Below are 20,435 nucleotides of genomic sequence, written 5' to 3'. Positions count from 1 at the left end.
TATCCTGCAAATAATGAATAAATGAAATAAAAGGTCAAAGAGGATGAAAGAGCTCGTTTTTGGCAACAGTGCAGTTGAAAAGTTAAAAAAAGAAAGCCTCATGAATCATGCAAAAAAAAATGAAATAAAGTTGAGCATGATGCTGAAACGTGCAACACGTTCTCTGAAATGTGCATTACGCCCCACAGGTCACATGACCCCACACACACACACATAAAGGAGATGGAAGGAACCCGAAAGCAGCCGAACGTCACACAAAGCCGACATGACAATGAAGCAGTTTTCTGTGATAATAGAAAATAGAAAAAGGAAATGGTTGCACGAGGACCCCGAGGACCCCGAGGACCCCGAGGACCCTGAGGACCCGAGGTCAGTCACTTACGATGAGGTTCGGTCGCTCAAAAGCGGGCGTAATCCGGCCCTGTGCTGAAAGGCAGAGACACTCCCTGTCAACAGTCAGCATCTCCTCAAATACCAAGAGACATATTATATTCTAATATCATATACGGAGGTGTATAATTACTATAAACAGTGTGTTCTTACATGACTTTACATTATGCATATTTAATTACTATAAACACAATATTAAAGGAGCACTTTGTAAGATGTATGATGTGAACAAAGGGACCATGACTGAGACAACAGGGAGCTTTAAAGTGTCTCCAGTCTGAGGCAGGATGTCCTCTGTCATCTCTCCTCGCTGTGAAATCAACCTTTGTGACCACAGGTGGGGAGTACATGTGTACATTTACTGAAGTACTGGACAAGTGTACATTTACTGAAGTACTGGACATGTGTACATTTACTGAAGTACTCGACTCAGGTACAATTTCGAGATGCTGAGTTTAGTATTTTCTAATTTACATTTGACCGAAAAAGTTCCAAAAGCAGAAAAATCTCTGTTTTCTTCATTTGAAAACAACAATATAATTTATTCAGACATATTTTATGATTTACAGGTCAACAATCAAATAACTTTAAAGTGTGTGCTGTATGGATAGCTAATTTATTTAGCTTCTTCAAAATGCATGTTTTTTCCTGGTTTATACTCTCGATATTTTAATATTTCTTAGGCTGCCAGTCAAACTCAATGACGGTTTACCTTGTTTATGGTAATTCTACTGATGAATCTCAAATAACTGTCTATTTATTGATGTTAAAGTGCTTCACAAAGACATTTACAGAACTCACGTTTGCTGTAAACATGTAAACTATGACTCAAATATATTGAATTCAGAACACAGACGGGCATATAAACCACAACACAGTGAACTAAAACAATGACAGACACTGGCACTATGAAATGAATATGCTGTGATGAGCGCACACACACACACACACACACACACACACACAGTTGAGTTGAAGAAGGTACCTTTGCTAGCAGCAGGGAGAGCAGGCCAGTGGGTGTATGGCATTGGCAGGTCAGGGCGGGTAGGATGCAGCGTAACTACTACTGTGCACCGAACACACTAACACACACACACACCCGAGCACGCACGCACACGCACACACACACACACACACACACACACACACACACACACACACACACACACACACACACACACACACACACACACACACACGCAGCAAGGCCGGTGGCTGTTATGATGGGAACCGATGTAGTCCCAGAAATGTTGACATGAGAAGGGACACACATGTGCAAGAAGAGCCTCTGGTTAATGTGTTGAAGCAGGACGGTGATCACCAGCTTGTTAACTCGGAGAGCGGAGCGCTCGTTCTTCTGTTAGGACGCAGCGGATCAGCAAAGAGAAGTCTGTCCAGTCTGACAGAAGCATTTTAACTTGCTGCTGTATTTTACTCTAAAATAAACTCTAACATTTGATTTACAAGCTAAAAAAAGAAGCAGAAGAAAAACATATTTGGCCCTCGGAGGCCAATTTAGAGACAAAGTAAAAGTCTATTTAACAAACCAACTAAGAAAAAACGGACTCTCAGGATGTAAACGCCTTTTGGATAAAAACAAATGAACAGAAACCACCAAAAATATCCAGCTGAATGAATTTATTTCATACTTTTTAAGAGTAGAAATTCACCATACATTTGAGGTCATCAATGTTAAACCTTTTAGTGCCCCAAAGCATGCATGTCCATAAATTCTTTGTACAATTTTTATTTTGTATTCTTTAACAAAACCCTTCAAAATAAAAGCACATCAGCTGATGTAGGAGTTACTCTGTGTGCTGTCTCCGTCACACCGTGGGCTTATTTTAGTGGAGAAAGAAGAAACACTGGCAGCTTCCAGTCGTTTGCAGCCGACATGTGTTTCTGAATTCATCAAAACAGAGACGGGAAAAAGGGATGTTGGCAAAGCTGAGGGGGAAGACGAGTGTTAGGGAACAGACAGAGGAGAGCAAAGACACAGCGGACAAACAAGCAAGGAAATCAATTCTACGATGCTAAATAAAGTCCATCTTCACTCAACTGTTCTTAAAAGAGGTGAAAACCACAGAGCAGTACGCACAGCTGCTCAGGAAAGTGAGACTAAATAATCGTAACAATTGAAAAAAGTAGCTTCCTAAAAAAACCATTTGTTCTCTTTAACCTCTGGACTTCATAAAGGAGAAGTGCACCGTCTACATGTTCACCTCCTCTCTTTGGTAAAGACAGAACTTGGATGAGTTTTGTTTTTTTTAAACTTTCAACGCTATGAAGAAGATGAACTCTGACGGTTGGTTATTGGACAGCAGAGCAGAGAGCGGCACTAACTCACATACAGACGAGCAGACCAGCATCTTTATTTAGCACACAGAGAATCAGACAAACACTTTCTTTTTTATATTTAAAACATGATGCTTTTACTCACTGGGGTCTTTAAACCAAGCCTTTAATATCAAAGACAACAGTACACGAAGGCTGAATGAGCTTCCAACATCAAATGACCTCTCCTCACCTTCACGGCTGCAGAGAGGCTGAGCCTTGAACACCAGCTCTGGATCGATGCGGCTCAGTGGAAACACCACTTCTCTGACGTAAAACTGCTGACGCCTCATTTGAATCTCTGGATCCAGAAGTTCATCAGCACATTTGTTATTGACAATAGTATTGCCGTAAAAGGTTAAGTAATTGGATCCACTGAAGAGGCACTGTAATATGTCTGAATGCACAGAAACAGATCTGAAATGGTTGTAAATGAAAAGCGTTTCCAGATCAAACAACAGAGCAGTTGTCTTTTCTTTCATGCATAAACGCTGGTCAACCAGCTGGCCTAACTGTTCATTATGTTCATTATAAATCAATCAGCCGATTGTCTGAAAAATGCTCTGAACAGAAAATACCAACTCGTCTTCTCGCTGATTTGTTTGTGTTCGACCAAAAAGTCCAAAACTCAAAGATCTTCAATTTACAATGAAATATAACAGAAAAAAGCAGCAAATTCTCACATTTAAGAGGCTGGAGCCGGCGAACGTTGAGCATTTTAGTAAATGATGTCACAACTTTCTGTCAACCAGCGGTTTTTCAGCACTAAAACCACCTCAGAGCCGTGCGCGTCATCGAGGGAGGAGCACAGTTGACCCCATTCAGCCTTGGCGTGATATTCACACACCACAAGAGAAAGTCAAAGGACCGCGAGCACCTGGGTTTGTGTCTGAGCACAGAGACCAGAAGATGTTGGAGAACGAGCTCAAAGGCTGATACTGAAAACGTTACAGTAGGTTTGTTTACAGAAAGTCAGAAATATAGATTATTACTTTCATAAGGTGCATTTTTTTGATGAACCGATCATTATGACTAAGCACTTCTGTATGGCACATTTATGTACAGGTAACATTCCCATCACATCGTCTCCATTCCTTAAGTTAAAACATTTACATTAGTTCACTACTCGTGATACATGGCCTCTTATCTCAGAGGAATACAAAACCTCACAGCATGAAAAGGTGAAATTATTGGTAAATACTGAACAACCCAGTAAAATATTGATTGTAATGCTGTTTTTTTACATGAAAATCCTCTTTGGGATCAACGTCGCTCATTTCACACCCTGATTAACAGATCCTTTACATCGTCGTTCTGATATAATCCCCAGCAATATGTAAAAGAAATGTACATGCATGAAAGACAAGCAAAAGATACATTTTCCTCAGAGAAAAATGTCCATCACACAGAGTTCTGTTTCGTTCTGGCGCGGCTCTGCGCCGAGGCTTCACCAGTGGCCCGGTGTGGCTACCGGCCAGTTAGACAGCACAGAGCAGGATGGAGGGGGGGGGGGGGGGGGGGGGTCAGAGAGGGGAGGAGATACAGACCAAAGCCTCGCTCTTGCATTGATTGAATCAGAGAGAGTTTATTGCTGTAAGTGGGAGGCAGGGAGGCAGGGAAGAGGGTGAGGGTAGGGATCAGCGAGGTGCCTGTCCTATCGCATCGTCAGGCTGAGTCTGAGCCTGTTTGTCTGTCTGTCCTCACACTGTCGAAATCAATTTGCCCTCTGTGGAACTGTGGACAAAGAGAGGGAGAGGCTTCCAGGTGGGCAAACACAACCAGGACACATCGACCCTCCAACATGAGAAATAAACCCCACACTCTAAAGAACTCCACTTGATCTGACCCTTAACTTACACCAACCTCTGATATAACGGTTGGCTTCAATCAAAGGAAACATGAATGAGAAGGGTTTGAGGCAGGGTGAGCTTGTTAGGGATTGGGTGGGTGGGTGGGTGGGTGCAATTAGCAGGTGGAAGCGCTGCTGGAGCTGCATGGTGCATGGGGGGCATTGGGAGGAGCTGGGAGGCCAAAGCACGAGTGTTTTGATATCAATGAACAAAAAGAAAACGTCAATCAACTTAAACTTAAGACAGAAACCAAATCAACCAATAGCATGCCTAGAATTTAATCTTTATCTTTTTAAAGGAAACAATCAGTCAAATGGTCGTGTGTGGGGTGAGACTGACCTCTTAACATTCATAGCCAACACAACACAAAGACAAATATTCTACCAATATGCAGTATAAACACTGAACACCATCATCACTTACTGTCTCCTATCAAACGAGTGCAAACAGAACAGAATGCAAACATAAAGAAGCACAAAGAAAACAACACAAATCAAAAGTCGTGGCGTGTTCTGCTGGTTGCGTGTTTGCGGGTCTGGACTTTAGGCTACCTGCTACTAAACGACCCAATCCCTCAACTCTCCGTCTGCAGCTGTTTCTACGTGGTTCCAAGTCAGTTCTGGTTAAGTCATTCAGAGGGGGGGGGGGGGGGGGGTGTATGGAAGATCCCAGCGCCCAACAGCAGCACACAATCCCTCACTGGCTTCTCATCCACTAACACTTCCAATTACACTCCAAGTGGCTCATCGTATTATTATTTGTAAACATATTAAATTTGGATGATTTTCAGCTTGAACTGTCAGAACTGGAACTGAATTGAACCGGATTTTTGTTTCAGTACAACATTTTTTAAAACCTATATATTAACTGCAACAAGTGGTTCTTACCTTGAGGGGAAGCGGGGCTCGTACTCTTCAACCGCTTGCTGTAAAGACAAAGACAGATGAAAGATTTAGTCACGTAAATTCATTTTTAACCTGCACGATAAATAGTTTTAAAGACAATCACTGGAATCACACGACCACAGCCGCCAGCAGATGGCAGCAAAGAGACGTGGAAGAGGAGCTACAGCAACATCTCAGCAGTGACCCTACAAGGCTCTTCCTGCAGCAGCCTCAGCTGGATAGAAGACTGATGAACTGTACGACTACACTACACCAAACACGCCTTTCAAAGAAACAATATAAAAGATCTTATGGCGTTCATATGGCTTTAATACTGCGCTTGATTGATCTTTTTGATGGCCTGGTCTGCCAAGTAAGCATTCATTCACATAATAAGATGACAATTATTCTATGTGAAGCAAGAATTACTGCATATCAAAATATACTCAGGAAAATGCTTCTGAACAATCTCCAAAACCGTCACTTCTCAACCACATTCAGCTTGTTGTTTTCTGACCTTCACGCCATCAATTTGAAGCATTCCGGACACTTACGAGTGCTGAAGACAAAACCCCGTTCTCCTTTAATGTCAGCAGAGATTTCCATCTCTAAAGCTGCGAGTCGGAAGGAGCAGTTTAAGTTGTTACGTGGCCGCTGAGCAATTAAGCATCGCCCACATGTTATGGTCCAGGTGAGGCGTAGGAGGGAAGCTGGCTGATAGAGAAGGGTTCGCTGTTGCATAAGTCTACTTCGGATTTTGCCTTTTGAAAAAATGAACCCCCCTCCTCCTCCATCACCACGGCTGCCTCATCTTTTTTCAGTCAGTCTGGGCACACTGACGTCTGTCAGAAGCACTTCCCTCAGAGACGGAGGCAGCCAGGAACAGAGGCAGACACTCGACCTTCTGTGAACTGGAACATGGGAAGTGAAGGAGAACGGATTTCTGCGTCTGTAAAAGCTAATGTGGCGGGGCTTTCTCTGCCAGCTTTGCGACAAGAGAACTCGGAGTACTGTTAAAGGAACAGACAGTTTGTCAAAGCAAAGCTATTTCTGCAGCGTATCTCAGGTCAGCAGCACGTACGGGGAAAAGACACCTCCAAACTTTCTGGGACAGAAAAGCGCAAATCTTTGCCAGGTTTCGTGCGACGGCTCAGCTCATGTGTGAACTCGTGTGTGGGTAGATGCCAGTGTGTGTGTGTGTGTTCCCTCCCCCTACCTGTGAGAAGCCTGGCACGGCCACACTGTAGGGGCGTTGTTGTCTGCCATGCAGCGTGGCAGCGCTCTGTGCCGCCATACGGGAGTGGATGCCGTAATCAGGGCCGGGGAGAGCCACGTCCTCTCTCTCTAGAAGGTTGCCTGTGCTGCTGCTCTTCCCGTGGAGGCTGAAGACACACAGGTGAGCAGAAGATGAGGAAAAGGTTAACATGTTGTCCCCAGGAGGCAAATCTGTCCAAATCAGGAACAAGTGTTTTAGCTTGTGGGTGTTCATGAGGAAGATCTGCAGGGAGCCAGCAGTGGGTTGTTGATTTTGAAAGAACTTTCATGATGGTTCTTTCATTCTCAGTTATGATTAAAAAGTAAATAATAAAGTTTCATTATCAGATGTCAATATTCACCTCAAATACAAAAAGAATGACAAACGCAACATAAATTGTGGCTGCAAAACAAATATATTAGCTCAGTTACATCACATTCCATTGGTTCATGTTTAGTAAAGTCATATTTTTAGGACTAAAATCTCCAAAACATACTTGTGTACTCGAAGTTGCCTCATGGAGTTGGTGTCGCCGTCAGAGATCACGCGGGTGTAGGAGAAGGGAAACCAGCCACGCCTTGAAGAAGTGAGGGAGCACCAGATATTAGCAATATAAAAAACAAACATTAAAAACTATTATGTACCCAATATGGTGAACATTAAATTAAATCTGTTGAAAAAGCATTTGGCAGTCGCACTCACATCCTCGTCTTCTCATTCTCTCCGTAGTGCCACCCATCACGGGCCTCGGGGACCAGCAGGGTGATCACATCGCCCTCAAAGAAGCTGAGCAGGGTGCTGTTGTCACCGGCTGCGTGGGAGAAGATGGCCTGGACTCGAGTTCTCCCGTTTTTCTCCAGCCCCGCCGCCATGGAGCTGGACCGGGGCAGCGTGCGGGTCTCCGCTGGTGGAGATAACAGGAAGACGGACAGCTTTCAGCCTCCTTCTCTCTAATAGACACTGTTGACTCGTGTAAAACATGATGCGTAACTGCTGCAGCTACATGTACTTCTGTTCCTGCTACACACCCGTTAACCACACTGAAGGCATTTCCTAGATACACAACAGCTTTCTTCTGAAATTTCAAATGACTGGATTTCTTTGTGAACCTGTTGGTGTCCTAGATCTATTTTTACTCATAATCTGTCCTTCTCATTTTTTATATCACATCTCCTACTATTCCCGCTTGCTGTGGCCTGTTTCTTATTAAAAGTGCACAGGTTGTGTGTCGCATCAAGGCCGATGTATTCCATGAGCTCTTTGAGTGACTCTGATCTTTTAAATGCAACGATACTTTTTAAGAAATGCTCTACAGTATATCTGCTGTGATGAAGAGCAGACTGAACGATAACCTGCTTTGATTAAACGTCCCCAGCGCTTATGCTCCCTTCATCCTTCCACACAGCGTGTGTCCTTACTCAGTGTGGTCTTGCTCTTGGCGGGGGCGACTTTGCGCACAGGCAGGGTGTTGGAGTAGACCTCCCCTCCGTGCCGCTGCGTCTGCGGTGAGGCCTTGCCCTGGGCCACCTTGCCCTCCATCCACTGCTGGTAGTCCTCTCCTCCGTGAGCGCCCGCTGTGCCGTTCATCGCCGGCATCCCTCCTTCCACACCTCCCAACATCCTCTGCAAAGAAGATACACATTTGCATGCAGGCAATTAAAACACTCTTTCTCTCTTTACATCAGCCAACGCTGTTACGTAACGTCCACCAGCTCGTTAATAATAATGAACAAGGTGGAGAAGGAATGTGGGTCAGCGAGTGCTGTTTAATGAAAAGACTACATTAAAGTTTATGTTGCTTTAAAGATAAACATACGGAATGACTACTGGGAGACTGTATACACTGATTCAAAGTGTATTTAATGTGGGAACTTAAAACACCACTGAATCTGCACCAGTTTTAATTAAAAGCTCGAGCCAAACCGACTCCTTCATGTAAATCTTGAAGTTTTTCTTTTTTCCCAGAAACCAAGCCTGCGGGGGGGGGGGGGGGTAAAAGAGCCCGAGGATGTGGGGAATTAAGCCTCTTCTGGGCAACGAGCTAATTAGCATGACTCGCTAACAAGTTCATTTGCATTCACAAGAGCATTCTGAGGATGCATCGAGGGCTCCCATGATGCAACAGGCACATCCGGGATCAACAACTCTCAACACACTCCAGGTCCTTAATACAGGTCTCATTAGACAGCAATTACCTGTGTGTGTGTGTGTGTGTGTGTGTGTGTGTGTCTCCATCTTTTTGAGGACCAATTTCAGATTTTACCTTGAGAGCGTTGAGACATGTCTGGAAAGTAGCTCCGCTTGCTAACGGAAGACATTTTGTCTTCACTTGGTCTCACCTGTTCATGGACTGTTGGGGGGTTAAAACTAAGTTTGTGTGTGAATCACAAACCCAGTGACCGAATGCAGAAGCCCGTAACACAGTCTGTTATCATATAAAAGGTCTCGGGAGGACTCAACGATGATTTAAGGCAGTAGAGGAACCCACCTGCTGTCCCATGCCCCCGCCGGCCCTGAGGGCTGCCAGCTCTGGGGGCACCGGCAGAGGTTTAGCACCAGGGATGGGCTCGGAGATGGCCATGCCTGGATGATGAGCACCGGGAACCATGGCGCCCGCTACGCCGGTCATCTGCTGGGCCAGGAACATGGCTCGATCGGGCAGTTTGTTGGGCTCGGCACACGCCTGCTGCCACACCGGGATCTTCTGGGATAAAAGCTCCTTCCCCTGAAAGCAGGAAGGAAGACGCAGGGGTGAAAGACTGAACTGTTCTCATTCACAGGAAGTAGTTTGCTCATAGGTCATACAAAAGGGACAATGCTAATAAATCATTTAGAAAATAAACGTAAAAATCAGCTCTTGTAAATGCTGGATGGAATTTCCCTCCGGACATCCACACGGCAACACAATATTCAGAGAAGCAGAAGAATTCGATAGATGACAGAAGGGAAAGACAGCTGAAAGGGAGAAGGAGACACAGGAAGCAGGCCACAAGAGAGGAGAGGCAGGATGAGAGGGAGGGATCCTCTTCACCAACGCACTCATTTGAGAAGCTCTCAGATGGTGTTGAAGTGCCGAGTTACATTTCCGCCACACATTATACAGTCGGGCAGTTACATAAAGATTTTTCTCATTTGCATTGGTCGTTAGTGCATAAATGAGGGAGTCCTGAACCCATGAATATTGTAAAAGATGCTGCGGAGAACAGTTTCAACTCCACCGGGGCTGGTGTGGAGGATAAACACGGAGAGGTTCCGGGATTGTCTGGGCCCGCTGAGTGCATGTGGGCCGCAGCATCAGGTGTCAGGGTGTGGGTGGGATCATCAGATAAATCAACACACACAAGTATAAAAGTACAGCAAAAACAAATTCATACCAACAGTGTGAGCATCGCGTCACCGGGGATTCATGCTCTGAAATCACTTAGTAAAGATAATATTTTCTCTGTCTGTAAAATTCTTGTGGTCGTTACTTTTCAGGCTAGATTGATAGAAGTAAATGGGGGGTCCCATTCATCCCAAATCTCAGTGTTGTTGGTCGAGATGATGAGTCACTACGACCTCGGTTTGCTCTTCTAGCTCAGGCGGAGTGTAGGTGGGACGCCGCCTTTACCAGAGTGGTAATAAAACCGAGGAGCAGACGGCGGTTGTTTTTCCTTCACTCTCCCCTCACACAGTGTGCGGGAGAGTTGCCAATTTTTTAATTGCCCAGAAAGTAAAGCGAGTTCAGAGAGAAATCACCGGTGCTTTAAGCCAACATAGACGCTGTTGAGTGACAGCGGAGGGGGGGGGGGGGGGGGGCAGCATTATTCAGTGTACACTGTACTGGGCTTGTAGCCTATCAACACCTTAGCAACCGCCTCACAATGCTCCACCAACATTTAGCAGCACACTGGTAAACATGTACTCAACGCTTCATTTATGGCTTCAGGCTTTCACAACTTTCTTTTGTCATGCGAACCATTTGCAACCGTTTTTTCATGAATACTTTCACACAGGATGCAAATGTTATGCATTGAAAGGCATCGCTTTTAGTTTTTATTCCCAGAGTGAGGCTGATTTTCTGAGCTTTTGTAGCACAAATAAAGGCATTAATCAATCAGGTTGTGCGTGCACTACAACCAAGACGGCAAACTTTATTACTCCTATCAACCTTGACAAAGAAAGCACAGAGCAGGTCCACTCCTTCCATTCTTACCTTTCACAATAAAAGCCCTAGACATAGACACTAACTGTTTACCAGAGAGAACTTAAATCAACTTATCTGCTTATACAGTATTTATTCAAGATTCAACTGTATTTCGCAACCGAGTTCAAGACTAATTAAATCATTTCCTGCTGATAATGCATCATCACATCAGCAGTTAAGTGTTGTGTGCTTCCTCCCTCTGTCTATCAATCACTCATTCAGACACGTTCACTCCCACACACAGTGAGTGAACCAAGTGTTCCTGCAGAAGTAGGTCATTCTCTCTCCCGCTGCCTTCCCACTTCACCCTCCTCCTCCTCCTCCTCCTCCTCACCCTCCTCCTCACCCTCCTCCTCCTCCCCCTCCATCCCCATCACTTCTCTTTACCGCTTCACATTTCCCCGGTGTGACGGGGTGAGAGGAGATGCTTTTCGTATCACTTTCTTGGATAATAAACTCCTGACGAGTGATCTCCCGGCTGCACTGGTGCATGTGAAAAAGCCAAGACTCCACGGCAGAAAACTTTTTCCTGAATGATAACGGAGGAATAAATGCAGAACCGAACAGTGTTTGGGAAAGAAAGACGGAACAAGGCAACATGCTAGCTCATGTAGCCGTTTTAAATGTGTGGGGTTACATTTCCACTTCTGTGCACAGTTTACAATACTCATCTCTATTTGCAGTTAGTTTGCAGAGTGTTTTGCTTCTCACCTTGCTGTGGTAGACGCTGCTGTTCTTGGCCACGGCACACTGACGGTCCACCATGAAGCAGTACCTCCTCCTCTCCTCGGACAGAGCGTTCTTGTAGCCCTCGGCGATGTAGTTGTCCAGCTCGCTCTGCTTATTGCTGATGGCCTCCACAAACTGGGGAGAGGAGGGAAAAGGACGGCATCAGAAAACATGGCTGCGTGTCGTTTTGAGGACTTCATCTCACTGTTCAGACAGTAAGATGAAAGTAGGATGCCACAAACTTAGAAGGCAACTTCTGCTGTGAGCATCAATGAGCAAAATGGGGGATCTATGGGGCATTTAGTTTGAGGCTCTCAAAGTACTGAAAAGTGACATTTAAAACATTGAACTGCAACATCTCTCGCTATAAATGATGTTTACTTTGAGTAAACTGAGGCGTTTGAGCGCCACAAACTAAACTCCATTGTGTAAACTGAGTGAATCAACCCTTTAACAATTGAAGCTTTGAACGACTTTGGCAAATTGCAGATTTTCATGAATGGACTCGGCCGTTTTTAAACTAAATCAGGCATCGTGCATCACAATGGTGACATATAAAAAGCAGAGACAATAAGCGTTTATGCACTGCTTTAAAATTAAACCGTGCGCATTTGAAAATGTCACAGCACTTCAGAGCTGACAACCATGAATTAGACCAAAAGAAGTCAAACTCCACAGACGGTGTCTATTCTGTGATAACGGTGACTGGTAGCTGAACACAAACCCGCTCATCCTTCTGCTGCATCTGGCCTTTACACCCACTGACCCTCTCTCAACGAGTCCTCTTACTGTTTGTACTGAGCATGCAGGACATTTCGTCTCCATCGAACAAGTGGAACCACTCATCCACATCTCACGTCACCTCGACACGCACAGACACAGGTAGAAGGTGGCGAAGCCCACTTTGTCCTCAGAGTCACTTATGCAACTGAAAGTGTTTGAAGATTCCCACGGTGTCGAATAATGTGAAACAGCATTCTCCGAGTGCCAGACAGTGTGAGAGCTGTTAGAGAGCTCTGCCGGGTTGTTCACAGAGAAAGTAAGCAGCCTACGCACGTACGTGACTGGCTGGTCCACATGACACCAGTTCTGCTGGAGGCTAAAGTCGAGATGCGAAAAAACAAAATGTCGGTGGCGAGAAATGATTTAAATGAGGGACTTAAGTTACCTAATGCTGCGCTTTAATCACCGTCACTTATTAAGAATAACTAGACGCACTAATTAGGTAATTCATCAAGCTAATTCATGCATTCATTATTACATAATTCTCTCAGCAACATTCTTATACAAACATAATAAATGTATTAAAAGGGCCGACCTGTCATTTTCTACAGAAATCTTCACAAACATTCTGAGATAAAGCATTCATTGTAGTATAACCAGTATTACTGCTGCGTTGTTTCAATGTAACCGCATAATGAAAATATAGAAATATTGATAAGTGTCTTTTTCAGCGGTTCCATTCCTGCGTCGTGAGTCTTTATGTTTAAATTAAAATAACAGATTGTTTAATTATGATGGAGTTAAAGTGCTTTCAGCTAAATCAGCCTGTCCTCGGTGTATGACCAGATACTGTGTGTGCAACGGGAACCTGTAATACTGTAGAACAGTAAGGTCGGATTAGGTTTCACTTGTTTTATGAACATTTTAGAAGACGAAGAAGAAGAAATGAAGCATATAGAATTGAAACGGCTGCAGACACCCAGCACTTCATCCGTTCACTCATCGATACAGACTGAATACAGTGAGACGAGGTGAACAAACTAACGCCTCATCAGTGTTAAATACACGGTGGAGCAGAGTCATGAAAAGACTTTACTGTGACTCAGGGGAAGAGTTGTAGAAGTACCAGAATATCAATGACTGAGAGCTGTGTTCATCTGCTCACAGGTTTTATTAACGAGTGGTAAACTCTCTTTTCTATCCCAATATAGCCAAGTTATCCACTTTTTTAGTTGTTTTTGAGAATGTATTCACACTTTCAGGCTGAATTAAGCTTTTAAGAAGTAAATGTGGTTGAAAATAAATACACGTAGTATTGTATTTAAAGAAGAAAAAAACATTAGATTTTGTTGGTAATGGTGGAAATGGTTGCCATTTAATATTAAAGTCTCATTTTCAATGTTTTGGTTTTGACTCATGATTTGTGGCGTATTCATCATTCAGCTCTCTTCTTCTCTTCTGCGGTGCAGAGTCTGTCTCTGGTGGGAAACACTGCTGATATACTGAAGTGCCACATGGAGGAGCCACAGTGTCACACCTCAGATATTTAAACATCTCTCATTCTCTAGTGCTGAAAGAAAAGTGAAATGAAATCAGCTGCTAGAATGTGGTCATCTAGCAGGAGAACTGAACGACGTCCTTCATGTGGGAGCACAGCGGCTGAGCGAGCAGCGATCACCTACGGTGAGATATGAAACGGAAAACAAGCCAAAGCAGCAGCAGCAGCAGAGGAAGACGAAGGCCACTTATGAATCATACAAACTGCGGAGGTGGAGAGGCTTTCAGGTGGCCATCGAACACACACAGCAAGTGACCGTGTGGACCGGACTCAGAGCAGCGTGCTCACATCAGGGCGGCTCGTTGATTACCAGAGAGGGAATGACGGGCTGTGACACGGGGGCGTTATGCAGCTACGAGTGCATTTTACAGATACTGTTTGCTCTGAATTCCTCATGATCATACAACCTTCCTTCAAGGCCCTGTGAGCTCTGACGAGGAAACTAAACACCACGAAGGGTACAACTGGAGCAAACATGTCTCTTTAGCCCTCAAGCATAAAGTGGCCCTCACCTGGAGTCAGGTAGGTGTGGATATCAGAGTGTAGAGGTCATGAACTGACTCACAAACAACTCGTGAAAAAAGATTTCCTCCCTCTCAAAACACATAAATGATGATCTAATGTTTCCTCTTGTACACTTCTACTGCTGCAACTCGTGAATGTTCTCAATATGAAATCGATTGGTTTGTGAAATGTTGTGAAATCTCTAAAAATATCAACAAATTCTAAATAATGGCCTTTGCAAGCTTCCAGAGTCCAAGAGGGCAACTTCAAATATTCTGTTTTCCCGCCCACCAGTGATGCCAACAGAGAAGCATTTTAACATTTGAGAAGCTTGAAACTGCATTATTTAGCTTTTTTTCCCTGAAGGTATAGTGTGGAGGAGGATTTGGCGACATCTGGTGGTGAGGGTTAACGTGTGCAACTAACTGAAACTTCTCCCGTGTGCCAAGAGTTCAGGAGAACGACGGTGGCTAATTTAACAACATGAAGGTCTCTCTCTGGAGCCGTTGATTGGTTTGTCCTCTCTGGGCCACCGTAGCAACACGGCAGTCAGTTCTGTGAAGATGACCCGCTCCCTATGTAGATATAAGATAACATAAATTCTTATTTTCAGGTGGTTATACACTAAAGAACATGTATTTATTAATGATATATTCCATGTCTGCCAATACATCCCCCTAAATGCCACACACTGTACCTTTAAATAAAAGACGACCTAATCCTGATGCCCTGTTTTAGAAATGTTCTATTTTTTGGATTATTATATCAGTTTAGTTTGTGTTCACGGTGCATAAACCTTAATAGATGTATATTTAACCAAATGATCACAAACTATGTGTAGTCTGCTGTGAGCTCTGTACTCGGTACCAAAAAGCATCAATTTACACACAATATACAGAGCGTGGAAAGAAAGGGAGTCAATAGCAAAATGTTTCCCCAAACAATGTGTATCACACAGTATATCTGCTATAACCTCATGAATCCGGTTTCATTTGGTTCCTCAGCTGTGACTTTGTGTGTGTACGAGTGAGAAACTCATGAAGTATACAGGACGGGAAATGTTTTAGTGCTATAAGCTCGACACAGCAGACTTTTATAACAGCACCCTGGAGAGCGCCACTACTGTGATATCCATTAAAGTACATTAATCCAGCACAGCTGAGTTCCTTTTCCATTATTTAAGTAGTTTACATCAGGCCGGCTGTATGCGGCGCACACATGTGATCGCTCTCAGACATCGAGCCCCAATTAGATTCCAACCGGCCTTTCAAGCCGCTGCCAATCAGCTGCTTCACACAAAATATAAATCTGCTCACGGTTTCTGCTGACAGCGCGCACAATCAGCAGTTAGGACGTGTGCTGAGAGGGCGAGTGTGAGCTCGTGTGTCCAGTATTCTTTGACTTATATCATATGAAAGATGGTCTGAACCGACTCTAGTTTGAAACTCTGATTGTAACAGATGAATAAGTCATAAAAACGTTAAACATGCATGACATGAGATGTTTTCTTTAAATCAAACCAACCTACCAAGACAGACATTATTATATTATAATACTAATACAATGTGTGTGTGTATATAAATTATTTTCATGCTTAAAGAAAGCCTGCACTCAAAGTGTCTCACTTGTGTTCTCAGCGTCTCACTGATGTGAAGAACAACAGAAACTGCCAAAAGTGTGTTAACCGGCTTCAACGCTTCCAGTTAGATTTAAAAAACGGATCTCCTGATGGAACTGGTTTTAGTGTTTGCTGGTCATTATTTATATCCAGTCAGCTCCTCTTTGAGTCTCAGCTGCTGTCAGAAGTCTGTGTGGACAGAAAGAGAAAATGTGCCCGGGACTTTTCAAAGAGATGTGGAAACACACAGGAGACACAGACCTCACTGCCTTAAGAGAAACGTTCATTCTTATTACAGAAAACAAGCGATGCAGTGGAAGTGGGAGGGAGGACGAGCGACTTCTTTTACATTAGCATTATCTAAAGCCACAAAGAAACTCTTTTTATCCATCACGCTTCAGTCACAAATACAGGAGATCATCAGACGGTATATAGGCAGCAGCTCGGTGCTTTATGGCCCCTGAGGGACACCTTTGTGAACGGGTGACTTCCCATCGCCTGTAGTTTTAATGTCACCATCAATCATGAGCAGGAGGAGGGAATGGGGATGAATTTAATCTGTGTTTTATTATTCATTTTCTGTCTTGATGCTCCAAAAGGCACCAGTGAGCTTTTGCGTCACGTTTGTACAGTGGAGGGTTGCATGAAGTGAGGAGGATGCTTTATATGGCATGTATATATATATATATATATATATATATATATATATATATATATATATATATATATATATATATATATATATATATATATATATATATATATATGCCATATTGTAAATTCAAGAAGGCAAATCTGTCCGTCTGCGAGCTTCATGGTGCAGACCACTGGTGTCTCCTGTTCCTGCCAAGACCTGGTTCCCCTCAGGGCCAATATGACGCAGAGCAAGAATCTGGCTCCGTAAACACCTTCAGTACATGCACATGCTACTCAGGAGGTCCACAACACGCTAACACACACACACACACACACACACACACACACAAGTGTGCAAACTAGACAGCACTCAGAGTGCATAGCTTTGCCAAGGCTGCACAATCCTGGAATACATGATTGTGGTAGTTCAGAGGGGAGTTAGTAACTCTGGCAGGACAAAGATTGGACCAAGCTCTGCAGGAATATTTCACATATTTCTCATCATCTTTGTAAAACACGCCTGGTTAAGCACCAACAATGTACCTCTTGTTCTTTTACTCACGGCTTCCTTTCTACCAAGACTTGAGCGAACCAGCAAACAGAAATGAAAAAGAACCTCATGGCTGGAGGTGTTATACACACACACACACGTATAAATAAACTCATTATCAATGGACGCAAGTGCACACACTCACACTTGAACTTAGTGAGGTGTTCAGTTTTGGACATTGAGTTCATCAGAGACGAAGCAGCAGGTACAGTGGGTCTGTGATGATGAGCCATGAAAGCCCAGAGGAACTGCAGGACTTTTGGGCAGAATGCTCCCGTTGTGTTGTTGCTCGTAGCTCCGTGTATCGATTTTTGTACCGACCGGCGCGGCTGCCCCCCTTCACGCTCCGCCAGCCATCCATCAAAGCAACACTAACAATTACACAATAATAACCTCCCCTGCTGTTCCTACGGAGCGGAGCGGAGCGACCGCCTCAGCCTCTGGATTGCTGCACAATTAGCCCTTAACCTCCGACACCATGTTCTCTCTGCGTCGCCGTGATGATTAAAAACCGCGCAGCGGTGTGGAAACCACATTCTCTTACTGTGTGTCATTTTACATTTTCAGGAGTTTCTTTGTGGGGTTGCTTCATGACCTGCCTAATAGCCTCTGTTATATAAAACGATAAACTGTCTAATGAAGCCAAAAATGCCCCAAAAGTATTGGTTATCTAGACACATTAATCCAGATGTATCCACAATATCAATATATGTCTTGACCTGGACAATAGAGACAACATTTGCTGTCACTCCTTCAACCAACAATGTGTTTAAATACTTGACAGCAGTCTGGATCACAACGTTTACACAGATGTGATGTGTATATGTGAATACTTGTCCTGTCGCCCCATAAAGCAACACTGAAGGCAGCAAGAACGTGTGTGACATTTCAGCTGCGGACATACTGAACATCTCAGATCAACATGTGATTAAAACTGTTATGTCATTGCCATACTGATTGAATCCCACTACGGTCATCTTATGAGTGAGCACACACAGCATAAAGAATAATACGCACACACATGTAATTCCTTCTCTCTCTCTCTCTCTGTTGTGCTGAGGAGCAGCTGAGCAGCTGATTGGACAGACAGCACATCACAGCAGCATCTCCTGTGCAGGTTGTGTAAGAGGCCACGCCCACCATGTGTCACCAGAGCGCCTACAGACGGGGGCGCTCGGTCCGTCTCCTCACGCCTCCGCTCGAGCCTTACCTAAACCCGCTCAGGCCTCACCTGAACATGAGAGAACTATGCCTCATCCAACCTCTTCACCTGCCCTAGATATCATCAACAAAGATGATGTAATACCAATGAACAAAGTAACCGTAGTGAAACTCGGATCAAACACTGTTTGGAATGTATTCTCATGTTCTTTGTTGCTTTTGAGTGTTTCGTTGTGGTGTTTTTAAAATGTATCTTTATATTACACACTTAAAGGTCCAATGTGTAGCACTAAGGTGATCTATCAGCAGAAGTTACATATAATATTCAGAACTACGTTTCATTTGTGTATAAGGAGTTTACATCATGAGGAGCAGGTCCTCTTCATGGAGCGTTTCTACAGGAGCCCAGAGCGGACAAACCCAACACTGGCTGTAGAGAGGGCCAGGTGCATGTTTAGGTTACTTAGAGTCTGTAAGGGGGTTCCCAACATACCATACGATCTATTTACGAGTATAAATAGAATTCTGAAAAGTTGTGTTTGTTGATAATTGTACTATTTAAATGTACTTCATTTTATTCTTTAGCCCGGGAAATCCTATTGAATTATTACATTTCTTTAACAAGTGGGTCCTGACCACGACGGCAGCATGAGAGTTCCCCCACATGAAAACACAGATCATGGATGTTTTGTTTTAAAACAGTAAAAAGTTAAAAACAACATAAAATCAAAAAAAACTGCACATAAAAGAAACAACAGATTCAAAAGAAACCAGCAAATAGCATCAATCAAAGGATCCAGTGAAAGAAGACGCACATTCAGTGCTCAAATGGTGCTTAATCCGGTTTTTATAATCTTGCATGCTTATTAATTCATCTTGTTTAAAATGTCTCCGCAGCTCACATCAGGATGAGGGAAGAGAAAAGACTTCACTAAACACGATGCCGGTTCTAGGAATGACGGAGCTCGTTTGTCCACATGATGAGGTTGCACACCTCACTTTGCAGATGAAGAAACCGTCAGCTCTGCTTTACACTACCGTTCACATTTTGCTGTATTTTTAACTCACAAAACCAGATTCATATCTCTGGGATTGTTTTCTCTGTTCAGCCCGTGTGTTTGCCGCAGTGAGTTCGAGTCGTGAACTTCCCTTTCCCCGTTTCTCTCACAAGAGCCTCGCTAGACTGGCACCCAAACTGCATGTGCCCAGTCGGGGGTCCCATCCCATTCAGCTCAGCACACCCTATCCCATCAGTGCTGTCACGGATTACCAGCCGCACTGAAGCTCAAATCCCATCAGGAGGAGGGAAAGGCATCCGAGAGCCAACTCTACGAGGAGCAGCGCCGCAGCGGAGAGTCAGCGTGAGTTCACTGAAAGTCTGCGTTGGTGACTAATTCTGACTTTGCTGAAATAAAGATGAAGTGAAAGACGAGGAACTAATGTTTCCTCAAGTGGCCGACCGGCAGGTTGTCTACACCGCATACTGGGCTGAAGCCAATGGGATTATATGTTCATGGCACTGGCTGATGTCACATGGCCATAAGGATGAACTATGAGCCACAGAGCTTAGACATCTTTAATTCCTCATTTATCCAAAGCAGCACCACAAACTATAGTTTGCACCATTCAAAACATACACACACACACACACACACCCACACACACACACACACACACACACACACACACACTGACCTGCATCTCCTTGTCTCCATACTTGGACGGGTGCTTGCTGCCCTGGCTCTTTCTGCGCAGTTTTTTCAGCTCCGCCTGGCACTTCTCCAAACTCTCCCCTTTGCTCTTGTGCTCCGTCTGGTACTTCTTCAGCGCAGCCTGAGGGGGGCAGCACAAAGTCAGCAGGGCAGCGCTCGCATGTGTGACCGTCCACAGACGATGGTTTACGCTGACACACAGTGTCACAGTGGTCAGCTTCTGATTTATTGTGTTGCAGGTGGAGGACGGGGAACTCACGGAGGATTCGATTTATCGGTTATATTCTACTACTCTGTTTCAGTGCGGGAGAGGGGTAAGAGCGTATGAAATGCAAAAGAACAGCT

At 44.2% G+C, this 20,435-nt stretch overlaps 1 protein-coding gene across 1 annotated transcript in view; it reads right to left on the bottom strand.

Annotated features, from left to right (window-relative positions):
• The window catches only part of baiap2b (BAR/IMD domain containing adaptor protein 2b), a 60,573-nt gene that overhangs the window by 1,740 nt on the left and 38,398 nt on the right, over positions 1-20,435 (bottom strand). Inside the window, exons 6-13 of the mRNA XM_079182378.1 lie at positions 20,074-20,211; positions 11,611-11,763; positions 9,202-9,438; positions 8,132-8,336; positions 7,416-7,617; positions 7,210-7,290; positions 6,675-6,840; positions 5,462-5,499 (exon numbers count right to left, since the gene is read on the bottom strand). Of these exons, the coding sequence (XP_079038504.1) occupies positions 5,462-5,499; positions 6,675-6,840; positions 7,210-7,290; positions 7,416-7,617; positions 8,132-8,336; positions 9,202-9,438; positions 11,611-11,763; positions 20,074-20,211 (1,220 nt within the window). The remainder of the gene's footprint in view (positions 1-5,461; positions 5,500-6,674; positions 6,841-7,209; positions 7,291-7,415; positions 7,618-8,131; positions 8,337-9,201; positions 9,439-11,610; positions 11,764-20,073; positions 20,212-20,435) is intronic.

This window comes from Pholis gunnellus, assembly GCF_910591455.1.
Source record: "Pholis gunnellus genome assembly, chromosome: 21".
NCBI classification, from domain to species: Eukaryota; Metazoa; Chordata; class Actinopteri; order Perciformes; family Pholidae; genus Pholis; species Pholis gunnellus.
Note: the sequence above shows the minus strand (reverse complement) of the source record. Positions and strands in the feature narration are given on the sequence as shown.